Source organism: Triturus cristatus, chromosome 8 (genome assembly GCF_964204655.1).
Source record: "Triturus cristatus chromosome 8, aTriCri1.1, whole genome shotgun sequence".
NCBI lineage: Eukaryota > Metazoa > Chordata > Amphibia > Caudata > Salamandridae > Triturus > Triturus cristatus.
In genome coordinates, this window is record NC_140591.1 from 249,154,394 (window position 1) to 249,173,765 (window position 19,372).

Consider the following 19,372-nt stretch of genomic DNA (forward strand, 5'->3'; position numbering starts at 1 on the left):
ATGAAGGGCTTTAGTCATCAGTTGTTCAATGGATTCTACTTGAGTAGCATTTAACTCAGGGACATTGGCCAGGATCACCACATAGGGGCATACATCTGGGGCAGATCCAATCTTACAAAGGGTTGGACACTATTGTCTCTCACCCACCCATCCTGTAGAGAATTGCCTCTGTCCTCGTGGGTTACTCCTGCTAGCGCCTTATTTCTATGCCACCAATTTGAGTCCAACAACATACTCTGTGTAGCAGCTATACTAGTATGCACCGGCAAGATATCATGTCACAGGGGAGGGTATAACAGCCTATTTTGTTGTAATTGGGTTCCTCTGTGTGGCCAAGTACCTAAATACAGTTGAGAGTTGGGGTTTTTAACTACTGTGCTCTCTATGCCTAATCTTTGGCTGTTCCCACCCTGTGTCTGTCTTTCTGGTTGATTCAATAGAGCAGAATCCAAGGGAAGGGGAGGTTCACCTAACGCATGCAGACTGGGTGCCTGTGGTATTACCTCCATCCCCAAGTTATGCCCTGCAGTGGTGACAATGCAGCCAGAATTATATTTTTTCTTTGATTATACTTAATCTTTCCACAAAAGGTTTTAAAGATAGTTTAAGTGTTTGCTCCAATCTGGAGCATAGAATGTCACCCTCAGATAGCGAATTTGAGATAACATTAGGTTGTGTGTGAATCATGACTTTGGATTTCCCATAGACTGATTTATTTGCGCACCCCCCTTTTTTTCTTAGTTGGTGGTTCTGTGGGGGAGTTGGTGTACCTGGCCTCGGTAGGTGTGTTTATCATAGTCAGGGTTTCACCACTTACATTAACAGTGTCTGCATTGCGGTCAATCTCCCCACTGGCAGTACTCCAGGAGATGCAGTTTCAAGAACAGGTTGTAAATGTCCCACCTCTCCAACAAATAGCCTTCGATCTGCACTTTCAATCTCCTTTGCCAGTGCAGTCACTGCCTTGGCTAGAAAAGAGTCCAAGGTATTATGTGAGTCCTCACCTTGCTCTGCATTCCATTTCCCGATTATTCTGTTTTTCAATCTGCAGGGCTTTTGTATCATATAAGTTTTATCACTACCTTTTCCAGGAGGTTAGGCATCTTTTTAAACACATAGGGCCTGATTATGATGCCTTTCGGACCTTCCATCTCACCACCGTGGCCGCAATCCGATTCCAACCGCTGAGACCGTGAAAGTTCCCCCCGCCGTATTGCGATGCATACGCTGCTACCACGAAGGTCTCATCTACAGCAGTGCACATACCCCCGAACATGTTGCTGCAAGTGCATGCAAAATCACAAGAAACATGTGATATGTGCACACATTTATGACATATGTAGGGATATGCCTTGTGCACCATGTATCCCATTGCTGGAGTGTTGCGATCTGTGCTCAGTCCAAACAATGAGGATACATGCCACCAACGGAGTCATCTGCAGTCTGGCATTCTGCATTCCGGCACCCAGAAGGTCGTAGTCATCAGGGTTCAGCTGCTGTGGTGTAGGGGGTACTTGGAGAAAGGGCTCCATGCCAGAGACTGTCAGTGAGAAGCTGATTTGTGTGAGTATTCACCCCAAATCAATTGTTTGCAACGAGTCAAGGCAGGCTTACATATCGCCAGTCGCCTGTCTTTCAGCGGTCAGTCAGAGTACAAGAGTCATGCATCGTAATCCGGCAATCGAACCAACCACTTCCGACGAGACCATGGCAGTAGGACTGCCTTCTACAGAACCGCAGAAGCAGGTCCAACTGGCATTGTAATCAGGCCATAATTTCTCAAAAACTATTGTACAGATTTACACCAAACAATGAAAAGTAAACTTTCTGAGTACAGTTCTAAATTTCTGAAAACGACCTCTCCAAGAATACCATACTTCTACTCCCTCCCTAAAATACACAAAGAGAGTAGATCACCTCCAGGCCGCCCAATCGTTTCTGGCATAGGATCAGTCCTAGAGCCACTTTCACAATTTGCCGACCAGTTCTTAAAACCACTGGTTCAAAAGACACCAACCTACTTGAAGGACACTCGTGACCTACTGAATTTTCTTAAAAATGAAAACTTCTCCTCTGACACAATGCTCTTGACAGGTTTTGATGTAGAAAGTTTATACACCAGCCTGCCCCAACAAAAAACCCTAGAAACTCTTGAGGCAATACTTTTTGACCAAGACTGGTCATATCAAACCCCACGGCACTTCATTTTACAATGTTGCGCGTTGGCGCTTACTGAAAACTATTTTGAGTATGAAGGGAAACTGTACCAACAACGACACGGAACATCTATGGGCAGCACATTTGCGCCGAGCGTAGCGGGACTCTACGTAAGCACTTTTGAAAAAATATACATACATAATGCAAGGAACCCATACCAAACTAACATCCGATTCTGGAAACGATATATTGATGATATCATTGTGATCTGGGAAGGTGACCAACAAAGTCTGAGTAACTTTCATGAATGGATGAATAAACAAGATGAATGCTTGAGATTCACCTACACAGCTAACAACACACAGCTAGACTTTCTTGATCTTACTATTTACATTGAAGAAGATACTGTTAAGACACGAACCTTCTTCAAACCTACTGCCAGAAACAGTCTACTGTCATTTAACAGTTTTCACCCACGCCCGTTAAGAGAAAACCTACCATATAGCCAGTTCCTACGGCTAAAACGCAACTGTAGCGATCTAACAGAATACAAAAAACAAGCAAACGAATTAAGCTCTAAACTTTTGAAACAAGACTATCCGACAAAAATAATTTCTAAATGTAAGAAAAGGGCCAGAAATCAGCCAAGGGAGTGTTTACTAGAAACAACACAGAGGGATCCTACCGATGATACACCTACCTGTGTCACGAACTACAGTGCAGCGAGCAATGCTGTCAAGAAAATAATTAATAAAAACTGGCGTATCCTGACCTCAGGCACCTTAAAATGGCATAAACCCAGATTTGCCAATAAAAGGACAAGAAATATAAAAGACATATTGGTACACACACGACCTCCTGCCCCCCCAAAACTGATTAATACTCTGTGGGACTTACAACCAGTTATAGGACACCACCCATGTGGACAATGTTCAGTATGTCACCTTACAACATCAACCAAGACTGTCCAACTAACACCAAACCTCAAGTGGACCATAAAACAACATACAAATTGTAACACATCCTATGTTGTCTACATGATCACATGCCCCTGCAACCTAAGATACATCGGCATGTCGTGCAGGAAAGCCAAAGTGAGAATTTGCGAGCACAGAAGCAACGTGAAGTGCAAACGAGAGACCACAAAAATGAGCCGACATTACATTGAACAAAAACACTCTGTGGATGACCTAAAATGGATCATAATTGAAACACTAGTAGGAACAAAGAACAATGCAGAGAAAATCTTATTTGAAAGAGAACAGAGATGGGTACATCGTCTTAGCACAGACACCAAGGGCCTGAATGATAATATACCCTGGTTGAACTTTAAGTAATATGACTGATATATCACTACAAATTAGCCATGTGCCTGAAAATTGACTAAAATATTCTGATCGATACGCTAATGGTTAGCTTTGATTTTACTTGCCCTACCTTTTCATGTGGCTATACATATGTATCAGCCCCACAGAACTTTCAAACGCTAAATATTAGATTTACTAAAAAACCACCGATTCATGTAAATCACCTTTTAATTACACATTTTCAAAGAGGGCTCCACTTATTTCACATCGAGGAATTACCTCGCAGCACTTAACCGTGAGCCTAACTCTTTTCTGCATTACACTCCTAAGGAACACTATTCCTCATAGTCCTCCCTCAGTTTTCACTGACAGGGTATAAATCGGCCAAACACGGGATCTCGTTCTGTACGAGCCCTGCAAGCCAGCGTCAGCACAAGTCGTGCTTAGCCCACAAAGGAGGTACGATCATCAAGGAAGAATCCTCTCGGCGACAACCAGTCTCTTTGGAAGCAACTACTTAACGGTATTTTCCAACCTCCCAACCTCCCTCCCTCCCTTCCTCTCCTCCCCCCCCCCTCCTCCCTCCTTCTCTGCCTCTCCCTGTTTCTCCACAAAATAGGCTACGTGCTTACGGTGGCAAGGCAGCAGCCGCAATACGGATCTGCTCCAAGGTAACCCGTTTTTCTTTCTTCTTAACGCACTAATCACCAAGGGGCTTTACGGAGCAAAAACGCATAATACCGCTTATAAGATTAGCAATTCTTCATTAGAGAATTAAGACTTAGCGATCTCTCTTTATGCTTTATTACCCCCATGGCTATGATCGTTTTGCCTCAATAACCGTGGTCTAGATAGAGAAACCCACCTCCTATTTGTGTTAATTATTCACATTACCAGAAACCCCCTCGTCTCCCCCCACTTCTTTGGCCGATATCTCTGAGTACAATGAAGATTTGCCATTTTTAAACATTGCTTTACAATATTATAAAGAATTGCCCTTTTCACAATAGTATCTGCTTTACCAGCACCTAGTACAGTGCCCGTATCATTGTTTGTCTCTTTCAATTCCACTTGTCTTTTTGTTTGTAGGTAACACTAACCTTGAGGTACTGTTAGACCTCATGTGTATGAAGACAATCATAAATCTATTTTCAGAACTGGGCATTACCGGCTCTCACAACCACTAGGTCCTGAAGAACGCCCAACGACCCCCTCCTGGGGCACTAGAAGGGCAGAAACATGTCGACCTTTTTTTGATTTGGACACTAAAAAAGTGCTTTGGTTACATTATCTGACCTATTGCACTACTATTTTTACTTTTTTAAGAGTCTCCTCACACACCGGACAGAATAAATATTGCTTTTGAGAGCAGTGTGAGTAAGACATTTTTAACGTCACCATATCACCTTTTTGCACAAATATTTCTGATCACTACTGAGAATCAGTGGTTCCCTCCAGGTGGAGGAAGCATCATACAGAAGAGACCCAATGATAATGCTGACACGTATTATTAAGGCGGAGAATCAAGATAAACCGCCAATACCACCTAAGATACGTGATTGAGGGTTCTCATAATACCTATTCAGGTATTAATGGTTCAAACAACGGCTTAAGAACCCCTTTTTTCAGTTATAAGTGATGCATATTATATATGATCAAGGGACGTAAATGTGGAGTTAAGATTAGTATGTCTATGCTTTGTCAATATAGCTGAAATTTCAGTAGCATTTCCAATGAGTGTTCAAAAATGTACAAAAATATATGTAATTTGTAGAGGGGGTAGAATTTTTTGTAAAGTATGCCTACTCTGTTCCCATGGAACAACCAACACTATGTGGAATTTTATATCATGATGACTCATTTGCAGTGTGGCAGTATCCTCAAATTTCATCTAGATCTGATTTCTCTAATTGGAAATTCCTAACAGGCAAGAAATAAAATGTATAAATATGAAGGTTTAAACTCTGGTAGTACAACAAACTATACCCTCGTGTGAGTTTGAGGAGAACCTTATCAAAAGTGCAAGGAAAAACGTAGCTCTTCAAACCGTTGCTGTGTTCAAAGGACTTTAGGTAACGTTTCATAACTATTTATGACATTTTACTACTAGGAATTCTAATAATAATAATATCAAGTACCATTTGTGCCAGCCGTCCATTTTTCAGCATTGTCAAAGTGAGTGTCACCGCCCAGTCCTTCTCCTGGTGCAAAGGCATGTGCTAGTGTTCCCCGAGGACCATCAAATGGGTAGGAATCCCCGTGATCTGATGAGGGGAAAACAGTTAAGATTTACGGAAGTAAAAGTAATATCTCAAAGTTTATATTGCTGGGGAAGGTTTGGTAGTGTACCTCCAGTTTCGAAGGATATCATTATATCAGCTTCACCATTGTTTGTTTTGACAAAATTCAGAGGTGTAGCAGTACTCCATGCTTTAAGTCCCATCTCCACAGATCTGTCAACATCAGCACGATTCATACTCGGAGTATACTTTGCAATTCTGTAAAACAGAAGACATCTTGACTGGCATAGTAATCACATTTCAGCTGTTAACTGTATATTTTGGCATTGCATACAGTTGTTAAAACTCTCAGCATTGATGGATTCAAGACACTCTACCTTGTTTTCAATTGTGTTACAATTGTAAGAAACAAGGGCTTTTTGCGGTGCTCACCCACTTTTTGCCCCCATTTTGAATACTAGATGTTGGTTTTCTGACTCTGATTGTGCCCTGGGCTCTGCTTACCATACCCTGGGCCTGTGCTCTGATTAAAAGTACATTGTAATTAGGTATAATTACAATTGGTACTGACAACCTACCTGCAAGTACCTAGTATATGGTAGGGCATGTAGTTTTGGAGATCCAGTAGAATTAATGCACTTAAGAGTGAACTGCAGTGTTGCCTACTGTCATTTTAAAGACAGTCGTGCTTTGCAGGCTGCTTTTAAAATGAAATGATATGCAAGCTCGACTTTGGGCTTTTAAGGATTTGGCCAGGTGCATTGTGAGTCTTGTACTTCCCAAGGAGCAACTCAGAGATTCTGGAATCTTAGATTGATGTTATGGACCCTGAAATTCCCAAAAGAAACATCTGGAGAAGAAGGACTGCCGTGCTGGACCCTTGGACTGCGCAAGAGCAGGCTGCACTCATAAAGACTGCACCTGCTGCACTCACAAGGCTTCACAACAAAAGGAATTTGCTTATCTAAAAGGATCAGGAGTGGATTCCCTGATCAGCAACAGGTAGAAAAGTGCTGGAAGGGCTACCTTGAACATCAACAAGGACAACTCCAGTTGACAAGCATCACCTGCATTTTACTTGGATTGACCAGGTGCATTGTGGGAGTTGTGAAGCCTTGGCTTTCTCTATACCTTTTATCCATAAGATTACCTTTTTGCCTGCCCTTATTTATCGCCCTCCTGGGCCTTTTCACAACTGGTGTTTAGCTCTTTCTGACCTGTTGGCCCCCCACATTCTTCGGGCTGCCAACTTCTCGATGCTTGGTGATCTCAACCTCCACCTTCAAAACCCCGAAGATAAATCAGCATCCACATCTACAGAGGACATGAATACTGTCAATCTTTCACTGCTAAACTCACTACCCACTCACATTGCTGGTCACCTTTTGGACCCTATTTTTTCTAATCTTGCTACTGTATCTGTTGGACCACCTGTCCAGCTTTAGTGGACTGATCATTTTGCAGTTGCTTTTACTATCAAGCTTTTTTCTACTTCTTTTACTAGGCTGACATCATTGCCTGAAACTAGGAACTGGTCCAAACTTAATTTGTTAGTACTCGACAAATTGCTTCTTGGCAAAATCCCTTCTCTTGTTTCCCTCCCTGATCACGACCAGCTCTCGTGCACCAATGGCTTACAGCAGCCATTGATTCTGCTTTACCTCTCTCAGTAAAGCCACAGCTCAGAACCCAACCTCCTGCCCCCTGGTTAATGACTCTCTCAACAAGAGAAAAAATACTGCAAAGCCTTAGAAAGACAACGGAGGAAACATTACTTGTCTACTGCTAAGTTGGAGTATTTGGGAGCATTAAAGTAATATCATGCCCTTTGTAAATCAGCTCGTGCAACCTTCTATATTGAGAAGATTTCAAGCTCCCAAAACTGTCAGAAAACTTGGGAAACATCCTTTACCACGCAACCATTACAACGCGGTATGGTTACATTGTGGTTTTAACAACACAAGTCGTTACACCGACTTGCACTGGAGGGCGCTGTAGGATAAGGAATAGTGTGAATTAGTTTCCAACACCTTCCCTACTGTACGTAGACTGGAGTTGGAATAGTAATTCACACTATTCCTATGTCCAGCGCCCTCCAACGCAAGTCGATGTAACGACTTGCATTGTTAAAACCGCGATGTAACATACCGCGTTGTAATGGTACGCGTTGTTACATCATACATCCGAAAACTTTGTTCAAAATTGTGACTAAACTCTCAGCAGATAGTGCTTTCTTGTCCTCTCCCTCGCTTTCCCAGCCTCAATGCGATGTGTTTTTTAAATAATAAAGTCAAGTCCATCAACAGACAACTTGATGTGGATGCCTCCCAGTAAGGGAATCTAATGTGTCCTGTCAACCTAATGGTAGGGCTCCCTGAATTCTTCCCCCAAGTTCTTGTGTCTGGGGATTCCTCACAGATTAGTTCATGGCTTCCTTTGGATTTGCTTTCCCTGAGGCTGTTGTTGAGAGCCATTATGTCTGGTTTACCTCTTGATCCCCTCCCCCTTCTAAACTTAGTCTCCTGGATACGGCTGCCCTCTCTGTGATCCTACTTGCTCAATACCACTTTAAGCACAGGTTCGGTACCTCAGAGGTGGAAACATGCATGTGTCCTTCCGCTATCTTTGTTGGTCAAATTTTCCCCCTATTTCTCTTTTGTCTGTGTTCTCTAAAATTTTGGAACGGCACGATAATACTCAACTTTCCTCTTTCGTCACAACTCGTAATTTGCTGCCCCCTTCACAGTCTGGTTTTTGACCTGCCCATAGTATTGAGTCTGCCCTTCTTGGGGCCCCTGAGCATCTCAGGCAACAACTTGACTCCGGTGGTACTTCTGCCCTCATTCTGCTGGATCTAAGTGCGGCTTTCGACACAGTGTCATATTCCATTCTGATAGACCGTCTCGAAGCCGCCGGCATTGTGGATCCGGCTCTGAGGTGGTTGATCTCCTTTTTAAAAGCCCGTACCTTCCAGGTCTTTTCAAATGAGGTAAGATCTAATACTTTAGCTTTAACCTCTGGAGTGCCTCAGGGTTCTATTATGAGCCTTTTGCTTTTTGACCTATATGTTCGCCCTTTGGCTGACATTGCTGAGAAGTCAGGACTGACTATCTTTTCGTATCCCTACCATACTCAGATTATACAAGATAGTGGTTCAGCGCGCAATTTCAAAATTTGTTAGAAGTACATAGTGAAACTTATGTCTATTGTACACAATTTGTAACTTCCAACAATGTCATCATTTAGTCTCAATAAACAGATTTGAAGATAATTTCTTCTTTCAGTAAATCTTTATTCATCTCTTTTTTTCTTAAATCACATCAATTGAGAGTAAATGATGACATTGTTGGAAGTTACAAATTGTGTACAATAGACATGTTTCACTATGTACTTCTAACAAATGTTGAAATTAAGTGCTGAACCACTATCTTGTATGTTCATTTTGGAAATGTAATTCCTTTCAGAAGTGTAGAAGAGTTGCAATTTGGGTTTGTTGCACCATTGAGATTATAATTTACTGTTTCTACATTGTGCTGACAGGTGCAGGATATTGGTGCCTTGACCCTTCATATCCTTTGTATGATACTCATATTATAATTTCACTTTCCACCGCCCAGCACCAACATCCCTCCCTGCTTCAGCTTGGCATGAGTAATGTCTCCCCGTGGATGACCAGTAATGCCCTGAAGCTAAAAGGCACTAAAACTGAGGTGCTTGTTCTGGGTCATAACCCTGAGCTTTGGGGAATCAAACATTGGCCTGACACTTTGGGCCCTTTGCCTGCCTCTTTCTCCAAAGTTAAAAACCTGGGTTTCATTATTGATAAAAATCTTTTCCTTAAGCCTCAGGTGTTCAGGTTAATGGCATACTGCTTTGCTGTTCTTAGATGGATTAAAAACATCTTTTGGCTATTTCCATTAGCAGCTCAGAGAACAGTTTTGCAGGCTCTGGTGATATCCAGGCTGATCTACGGCAATGTGCTGTATTTGGGTGCAGACAAAACCTCAGTCCACCAGTTGCAGGTCATCCTGCACGTCTTTTTTTCCATATGCCTAGATGCACCTCTACGTCTCCTCTGCTCGACAAACTCCATTGGTTTAAAGTCAATATGCGCATTGAATTTAAGGCCATATGCTACATGTTTCGGGTCAAATGAGGCCTTGCTCCCTCCTATATTCAAAGATTGGTAACATCTTATGTGCCGGATCGACAGTTGAGATCCTCCAGTCTCTCATTGTTTTCAGTCCCCAGGTTTCGTCTTATCCGTATGAGGGGTTGCTCCTTTTCTTACCTGGGCCCAAAGCTCTGGAATGCTCTCCTAATAGATCTTAGGAATTGTCATTCACTTTTAGCTTTCCGAAAGTTCTTGCATGTCAGCGACCTGGCCTGACTCCTATTCCCACCTGTTGCCTAACACCTGCATGGCCCTGCTTCCACTTGTCCAGCGCCGGGAGACCCTGTTGGGTAGCTGCGGGCTCTATAAATCTATAAATAAATAGTTGTAGTCCCAGACCCCAAATAGCAAACCAAAGCTTCTGAACCCTTGGCAGGTGATGTGGACCACTTTTCTGCATCAAGAAACACTTCTGGAAGTAAGTGTAAAAGTGTTACAACGTGGGCGGCTTGGAATCTTGACTTTGTCTTGGTCAAGAGTAACCTTTTTTAACCCTTTAAGCGCTATTTGATCCTAAGCACTAGTTTTAATTTGTATTTAAAAAAAAAATAATATCTCTGGTTCCCTTCATTGGTTCATTATTGTTTTAATGTCATTTCTTTTTTTTTTAAACTCTTTTTATTCAGGTTTTAATTTTTTGATGATCAGCACAAACTCATAAAACATATTTATACAGTGAGGTTTCAACCAAATTTCTTAGCAATCCAAAAGTCATAAAGGAGATAAGCATTCAGAAGCTCTAACTCCGATTAACATTCAAATACAAAGGCATACAATAGTAAGCAGTAATACGTCTGCTCCCTAATATAATCCAAAAATTAGATTAAACAAGGCTCTGTCATGAGTCGAACATAGAGCTGCCCCCAGAGTTTTAAAACATTTAGGCTAATATGACACCGAACATCTTCCCCAGTCCTCCTCAGCTTATAAACCAAGGTTATTTAGTTTTCTATGACTCCTTCCACCTCGCTAAGGGAGCCCAGATGCGACGTCCCAGCAATCTCTTCTTTTTACCCTTTTTCTCATATATAGCTCTTTCCAGAATAAACAGTGAGAGTAACCACGAAAACCACTGCTGAAATGTAGGGGGGAGTGGATCGAGCCAGGCAGAAGCAATGCTTATCCGCACTACAGCCATGGCCAGAAAAAGAAATTGATATTCCGGATCTTGCAGTTCACCACTGCTAACTCCAAGCAAAATCAAAGCGGGGGTTAGTGTAACTTTCAGCCCTAATGACGAGTCTAAGAGTTTCGTAATAGAATCTAGCAGATTTTCAAGACGTTAGCAGGATGCGAACATATGTACGAGATCAGACGCAGGTGCATCACACCGCGGACAGGAGGTCCCTATTGACCCACCCCACTATGCTATTCTCGCCGGGGTATAATAAAGTGCAAAAGCAGTCTTATAGTGCTTTGCTTGAAGCCCAGCTGAGCACATAACTGTGTGGCCTAATTCTAGAGAGTCGAGGAACCTCTCTGGCTCAGCACCCACCCGTTCCATCCATTTTCCCACATGTATGGCTAAATCATCTTGCTTCAATGAAACCAGTTCAGCATATAATAACCTAATACCACCCTTCCTGCTACCTCTGAAAGTGTCTATAACTTTGTTTTTACTATAAAAGGTACGGTATAACCACCATTTGACCTTAGGCGAGTTGTGGGTGCCTTATATAATGCCTGAATAGCTTTGATAAAACCTTCCCCCAGGCCAAACCATTTCATAGTTGCCCACAGGAAATCCCAGGAGACCCTAGCAAATCCCTTCTCAGCATCCAATAGCAAAGCAGCCATAGGGTCCCCTGAGATCTCTGTTGCATCAAAAAGTGTGATTACTCGGCGGACATGCTGTGTTGTTCCCCGACCTATTATGAACCCATTTTGGCTGGGGTGGATTGTTTTCATCATGATATTGTTTAACCTTGTTACCATAGCCTTTAAAAAAAATTTAATATCGCTGTTTAAAAGAGTTATGGGCCTATATGAGCCTCCCTCGGGGGTTTGTCTTTTTTTTTTTAAATTACTATGTCCACCCCGGCCCACGACTCCGGCGCAGGTCCCCCCTTTGAGCTTGCCAAGATCAGGTCCTATTATATCTATAAAAGTTTTATAAAACTCTAAGGGGATCTGATCAGGACCAGCAGCCTTACTAGATGGTAGATTCTGCAAAGCACTCACTATTTCCTCTTGTGTCAAAACCGTCTCGAGTGCCCCCCTATCTGTTGGATCAATCCGATGCAGGGGTATCTTATCTAGATACTCTTGTTTTGCAATCGGCGTCTCTGAGGATTCTTTACTATAAAAATGCCGAAACATCTCCCGGATCCCCGGGAAATAAGCTACTATACTCCTAATAGCATCTAAAATTTCTGATATCTCTCCTGCAGCAGCTTTTTGTCTTAATCTCACAGCCAGGGTATGCCCAACCTGCTCGCTAAACTCATGGCAGTGTTCTCTTTTTGCCAAAAAGGTTTCTGCAGCTGTAGCAGCAATCCGTTCTCCAGCTTCAGCCTTATTCACAGCCAACTGTAGAATTATATCCTCAGTTGGTCTACCCATATTAACCTCTTCTGTGCCCATGACGAGATAGTCTCGTCATGGAGCACGGTTGCACTGTGCCTATGACGAGACTATCTCGCCATGAACCCCACCCACTAATGTAACGCCCGGCACAGGAGGGGGAGAGGGCGTGGCACTGAAGGGGTTAACAGCCGAGGTCAACGCCTCTTCTAATTTAGTCAACTTGTCTCTAACTACATCCTCCTGTTGTGCCTCCTTCCTTTGACGATGCATGCTATAGCTCATTGTTCCCCTCTGACCCCCGCATTAAAAGCATCCGAGACTGTCCCGACACTTGCACTCTCCCGATTAAAATCCCAGAATTCCTTGATCCACCCATTCATATGAGACACATAATCTGGATCATGCAAGAGCCTTCGTTCAAAAGTCCAACCCGGGTTTGCCTAACCCCCCCAGTAAAAGTAACTGTAAGAACTACTGGATTATAATCTGAAAGTATCCGAGGATACTTCTCAATCCTAAAATTAGAGATAAACTGATGTAATACAAAAAAATAATCAATTCGAGAGATAGCCTTATGCGGTGCTGAGAAAAAGGTACTACCGGGGTCTTTGGGTTTCATATAAACCCATGCATCAGTAAGGCCATTATTAGTAATCAGATTTGTTAGAGCTACGGAATCCCTTCTTTTCCTACCAGAATATCTACTTCCCAAGGTATCCCAGTGACCCCCAGCCCATTAATATTAAAATCCCCACAGACAATAATCGGAATAGGCCACATTGCAAGTTCAGAGTCCAAAAATTTGAGGTACATTCGGGTCATCACCGGTTGATCCATATACTGAACAGATTGTGAGTTTTTCACCTCCCACGGTACATTCGGCCATAGCCCACCGATCCCATTGATCAGCTGATTTTCTTATAACCATTACATCACTCCTACGGGTGAGAATTGCTACCCCTCTTGTGCGGGTACCATGTGTAGTATTCACCATAAGCTTATATCCTAGCTGTTCCAAGTTACAACCTCTGATACCTTCTATATGAGTTTCTTGAACACAGAGTATATCTATACGTAAATATTTAAACAGGATTACAGCCCTTTGCCTCTTACTTTGATCGTTTAGCCCGCAGATGTTAACTGTGGCTATTCGTAAACTCATTTTGTTATGCACCCCGATTCTTACCAAAAAACCCCAACATCCTATCGCCTTTTAATACATCCAAGCTCAATCTTGTTCTTACAAAACTCATTCTACTCATATTTTGATTCCCGATGCTCACCTCCATTTCTCCCCTGACCCGCTGTGCTATATCGTTTTGTGCTGACCCCTCCACACTCGAGCATCAAACCCAAGCAAAGGTACCGGGTAAGTCCGCGCAACCATTTTAGTCCATCCAGCCAGACATTTTTAAGGTGCCTCGAGGAGAGTGAGAGCTGGCGCTTGATCTCACTGAGGTCAGTCGGCGGCCATCTTGCCCGATCTCTGCCCCAATCCTATTGAAAATGATGTCATTTTAATGATAAAAATAATTCCTATTTGTATAAATTGGTGTAGGATTTTTATTGTGTACTGTGTCTTACTTATTTAAAGTATTGTTTTTTAAATGCTTTTCACAGCTGTCTCCTAAGTTAAGCCTGCCTTCTCATAGCTAGCTGCCAAATGTTGAGCAAAGGAATAATTTATTGAGACCTTGACTGGACCTTATATTGTAGTTGTGGCCTTATTGCTGGTGTTAGACAACTACCTACACCTACTAATAAACCACATTCCAACAACAATGCACCAAGTACAAGTGCCTGGATTTTGTAGAAATTGGTTTACATACAGGAGGTGAATAACACAAATGATTACAACATTAATGATAGAACTGATGAAACAGGAAAGCTTAGAGAATTAAAAAAAAAGCTTGACAGCTGTGCTTGCTGCCCATATTGATAAGCAGATGGTCTCGTACCTCTGGCATGATAGTCTAAAAAGATTTACCAATATGGATCTACACTTTGGAACTACAAATGGCCTAGGCAGCTGAAGAAAATAAGCTGTGGAGCATGGCCCCGGGGAGATCCAACATGCAATGGCAGTATGGATGACTAAGTGACCTGGCCCAGAATGATCTTCTGAAGACTGCACAGCCCCTTTGTCTCCAGTTTCAGACTGTGAATTGTGAAGGGGCCTGCTCTAGGGCCCAACTTCAATTGCGGAGGGAGCTTGAGAGTGTCCGCTGGCAGACTGCATGAATGAGCACACAGTACTTGTCATATCTGCTGTTTATGCATATGGGTCCTGTTGGACTAGGCCTTCTCTGCAGGGTCACACCCTAACTTTTTGCCTTCTCTCCGCCTGTTTTCTGAACCCATTTTGTTGGATTTTAAGTTCTCTTTGGGCTTTACTACTGCTTAACCCTTGATATGCTAGCAAGAGTATATTTTTCAAATAAAACATGGTATCCAAAAAGTTAGTCACATAAAACTAATGAGATTTATTTAAAAAGGGATGGAATTGCAATCTTTCAAAATATTTCATCATCGAAGTGGACATTTCGCTATTAATCTATTGTTTATGATAAAGAACATGAAGCATTATTTAAGGATTCCAAAGCCCTCAATTTAAAGATGGCTTGACCTGCTGAGGAACAGGCTGGTTCTACTTCTGGTAAAGATTTTGAATGGAAAATGCAATAAATGCAGAAAACTTGCTTGACCACTTGAAGAACACACAAACAATGTGTAGGCCTTGCTGCAGAGTCTTTGGATGATTTGTGAACCGCAAGCAGCTACAGAGACTCAAGGATGTAAGCCCAGTGGTCATATGGTTCATGCTGCGTGATGAAATATGGGATGCAATTTTTGACTCCTCAGATGTTGTTAATCATGACAGACTGCCTATTATACTGTGATAAGTAAATATCCAGCTCTTCATTTCCTTATCTGTGTTTTGCTAACTGTTTTGATGACATAGTTTACTCTCAATGATACAGGGTGTTATTGGCTGAGGTTAGGGCCTGATTAGGTCCCAGAAGCTATTCCCTCACGCTTTAAGTGTCATGTGTAAGTCCACTCTTCAAATATTCTCTTGCTGTTAAAATATTATTTTCTGTTTCTTTCCACTCTACTTGCAGTGATTAGAATCTTCACTTCCTTCTTTTCCTCCTTTTAACATGCTCTATTTTCTATCTATCTGAAGGTCCAGAGATTGAGCAGCCAATATTCTGAATTAAAAAATGCAATTGACTGATATAATGAAACACTGATAATAATGCTATTTATTGGATGACGCATATACACTAATCAATTGGAAAGAAACTAGTTTATTATGGATCCACTAGAGGGTATGAAAACCTGCATCCACAGAGATCACATTCTGCATTGGGATGATGCCCCTTAATGTTTGTCCCTTACTATGCAGTGCTTTAACTTCCTGATGAAGTGCAAAGCTTTACTGTACTGTAAGTAAGTAAGTAGTAGGTCTATTTTCTTACAGGTGACCCCACTGCTCTATGCTGACAAAGCAAATTTGAGATCAACTTAGTTTCCTATGTTATTTCACTTTAATGCTCCCACTAAATCTAAAATAGTGGGATATGGTTTGGGAGCCTACCAAAGCGGTGCTAAGAGGGGCATTAATTGCCTACACTGCCACAATGAGGAGACACATATTAGAGCACTAGGATCTATCTTAAAAGCACAGCATGAAAAGGGCTACACCATTAGAACTTACAGGATTTGGAGCAAGGCTAGAGGTGAGCTTAACAACATTTTGATAGCCACAGCACCCCAGAAAATGCTCTAAATTATGATGGAGGGAAGAAAGGCGGTGAAATATTGGCTATTGAAATGATAAAAACCAGACCAGGAATTACATCAGGCAAACAGACGATTCAGGTGGAGTGCTCCACTCTAACAACGAAGCAGTAGCAAAGATATTCCTAATGTACTTTTCATTCATGTGCTGATGTCAGGGTTGTGATTCATTCAAATACGAAGACCATTAGTCTACCATTTGATCTGGATTCAGTGGACGCCTTGGAGGCAACAATATACCCTGAAGGAAGTTTTGAGAGCTACTAAGGGGTAGGTAATAAGTCAGAAGACAGATTCTTTTACTAGGTGTAAAGTACCCTTTTAATAGGACTTCTTGCCAAAGTTTATAATTGTTACTGAACATCACTCTGGATTACACACTCCATCAAGGATTTGATTCTTACCCTCATATTTAAACAGGAGAAGTATTTACTTTCTAGTATATCGCACAGGCCAATGGTGTTCCCGAATTGCAATGTAAAATACTGTAATACAATATTTGTAACCCAATTGAAGGGTTTGAGGGCCCCATTTGCTCTTGCTATACTAGATGGGATTCATTAAGAGTAAAACTATATATGATAATGTTAGAATACCCTCCCGTTTATATTTATCGAAGCGATCCAGGCTTTATATAAGAACGCGCTAGCCACTATTAGGCCTCCCGCAACAGGTTGAAATTGTTTCCGAGGCAGTTTATTTGGGCACTCGCATCTCTTCTGATGTTCGGAAAATACCAGAGATCAATATAGATCCGATCGTGGGTTCTTCGAATAAGCTTTTACAAAAATTTAATAGACTATATCTATCACTTTATGGTCGATCCAATGTGCTGAAAATGGCAATACTTCAAAAATTTCTTTATCTATTCCGTGCCATACCCTTGGTATTCACTAATGCTCTATTCAGCAAGATTGAAAGAATGTGCTCACGCTTTATGTGGGGATACAAGAGAACTAGGAGGGCAATAAAGTGGCTTAACTTACCTAGAGTACGTGGTGGATGGGATGTGCCGAACTTTAGGTACTATTATTGGGCTTCCCTGCTGCAGCATCTGGGGGTTTTAATAGCAGGCGAAGAAGTAATGTATGATCCTGCTCTCACTCCGTCAATCTACAGGATGATTCTAGGTGATAATGCCCGCTACCTTTTAGTAGAGTTTTTGGAGCCGAGCTATTATAAAAGGACTAGGTTCAAGGTCCTGGAGGCTGCTTTTTAGATTTGGAAAAAGATACGCATTATGTGTAAAATCCCTAAAATATCGTTTCTGACTCCTTTTAAATCTATAGGGGTTCTTCCCAGTATTTTTCAAGATGCGGTTTCTCAGCGGTGGGAGCAATCGGGGATTCGGGATATTGGGCATCTGTATGAATCTGGACAGCGATTGTCTTTTGTAGAGCTTCAGAATAAATTTAATTTGTTGAGGGGCGATTTCTTTAAATATCTCCAGGTACACAGTTTTTTGGACAATGTCCGATCCAAAGGTCTCTTTCAGGAAGAGCGAAACAATCTTTTAATTCTGATCACAGCTAAGTGTAAAATAGGCCAGATCTATAGATGTCTAATATCAGCTGAAGCAGATGATTTAGAGACCCACCAGGAAAACTGGAAAAGGAAACTTGGTGATGCCCCGATTGATATACAGTCGATGCTGGAAATGGCCAGTTCAGTTCTACTTGCGGGGAATTTGAGAAGTCAATTTTATATGTCTGTCTTCAATTTGTATTACACACCCTCAAAAATTGCTAAATGGAGGACGGGAAGGGGGGACAAGTATCCTAGATGTAAGCTTTATGCTGCCGATTCTGTACACATGTTTTTTGCTTGCCCCCAGCTGGCGGTATTTTTATCTGAGGTTCAACACTTCCTCAATTTTTCTTTAGGTATAACATGTAAATTGACTGCAGAAGTTGTATTGTTTGGGGTTGCAGCATGCGATGGCAATGGTGGGGCGTATGCATCAGAGCATTGCTTTCTATTCATTTGCATGTCTATTGTTAGACTATGTATTACATCTAAATGGGTTGACTCTGATCCCCCCACGTTTTGGGAAGGGAGAACTAGGATTTTGGCTATATATCATTTAGAATCTGCTTTGTATAGGCTCAAACGACCGGGGAAAAAAAGATTCGGATTGCAAACCTGGGATTATATCAAAAAATGGCTTTGATTTGTTTTTTGTTGCTGGAATCGCTTAAGTCTGTGAATGTATCCCTCTTTTATTCTCTTTTGATGTTTGTTCATGGATAAATGAATTAAAAAAAAAACAAAAAAAAGAAAAGGAAGCAGAAAAAAAAAGATAATGTTAGAATAGCAGTAACCCTGATGGAAGTGACAGAGCACGAGAACATTCCCTGGGTCCTTCTTTCTTTCGACACCTAGAAGGTGTTCAATCAGATGGAGAGGAATTATTAAGATAACGTTCCAGCACTGTTCGATTAAACAGTATAGCAGAACAAACTTTGTTTAGCCACAAGAAAAGATTAAAATAAGTGGAATTCAAAACCCTACTGTAATTTTCTCTAGGTGCATAAGGTAGTGGTGTCTGAATTCATCATTATGGCTTGCTTTATTCCTGGAGCCCCTAATTCAAAAATAAATGTCAACTCACAGTTTACAGGGCTATTCCCTGGACTGGGCTACCACAAGTGGATTTACTCTCAAGTGATAGTCTTTGCTTTTTGACCCACTCATCTGACTTATTATCTACTCTGCTGTCCACTATACATAGCTTGTAAAGGGTTTGTGAATTTAAAATTACCTGGTCTAAATTCACAGTATGGACCTTAAAAAGGATGGAATGACAGTTGTGCTGGCCTATTTGATGATCATGGTTTGCTGTGGACCTATCTACTGAGTACTTGAATAGATATCTTGAAGTAAAACTTTCAGGAAAGATGAAAGATACCAATAGCTGCAATCCCTAAAACTAATAAATGTATTATATAAAGATCACTATCAATGGGGGAAACATGAAATCTCCTGGTTTGAAAGAACTCAATACTTTAGAATGTACTTGGTGCAGAAACCTCTATATTTGCACCAACACTTTCCTTGCAAGTTCCAAAAGTTATCTTTAAAACTAGGGGCCATATTTACTGATAGTTCATGCAACGCAGTGCAGCAAAGCAAGTTGCTGTGCTACGTTGCGTGTATAGGAGAGA

The 19,372-nt window shown here is 41.6% G+C and overlaps 1 protein-coding gene across 1 annotated transcript in view; it reads right to left on the reverse strand.

The window, feature by feature from the left end:
• Positions 1–19,372, reverse strand: part of LOC146801922 (matrix metalloproteinase-20-like) — a 165,739-nt gene that overhangs the window by 105,551 nt on the left and 40,816 nt on the right. Inside the window, exons 3-4 of the mRNA XM_085624069.1 lie at positions 5,814–5,962; positions 5,603–5,728 (exon numbers count right to left, since the gene is read on the reverse strand). Coding sequence (XP_085480195.1) covers positions 5,603–5,728; positions 5,814–5,962 — 275 coding nt within the window. The remainder of the gene's footprint in view (positions 1–5,602; positions 5,729–5,813; positions 5,963–19,372) is intronic.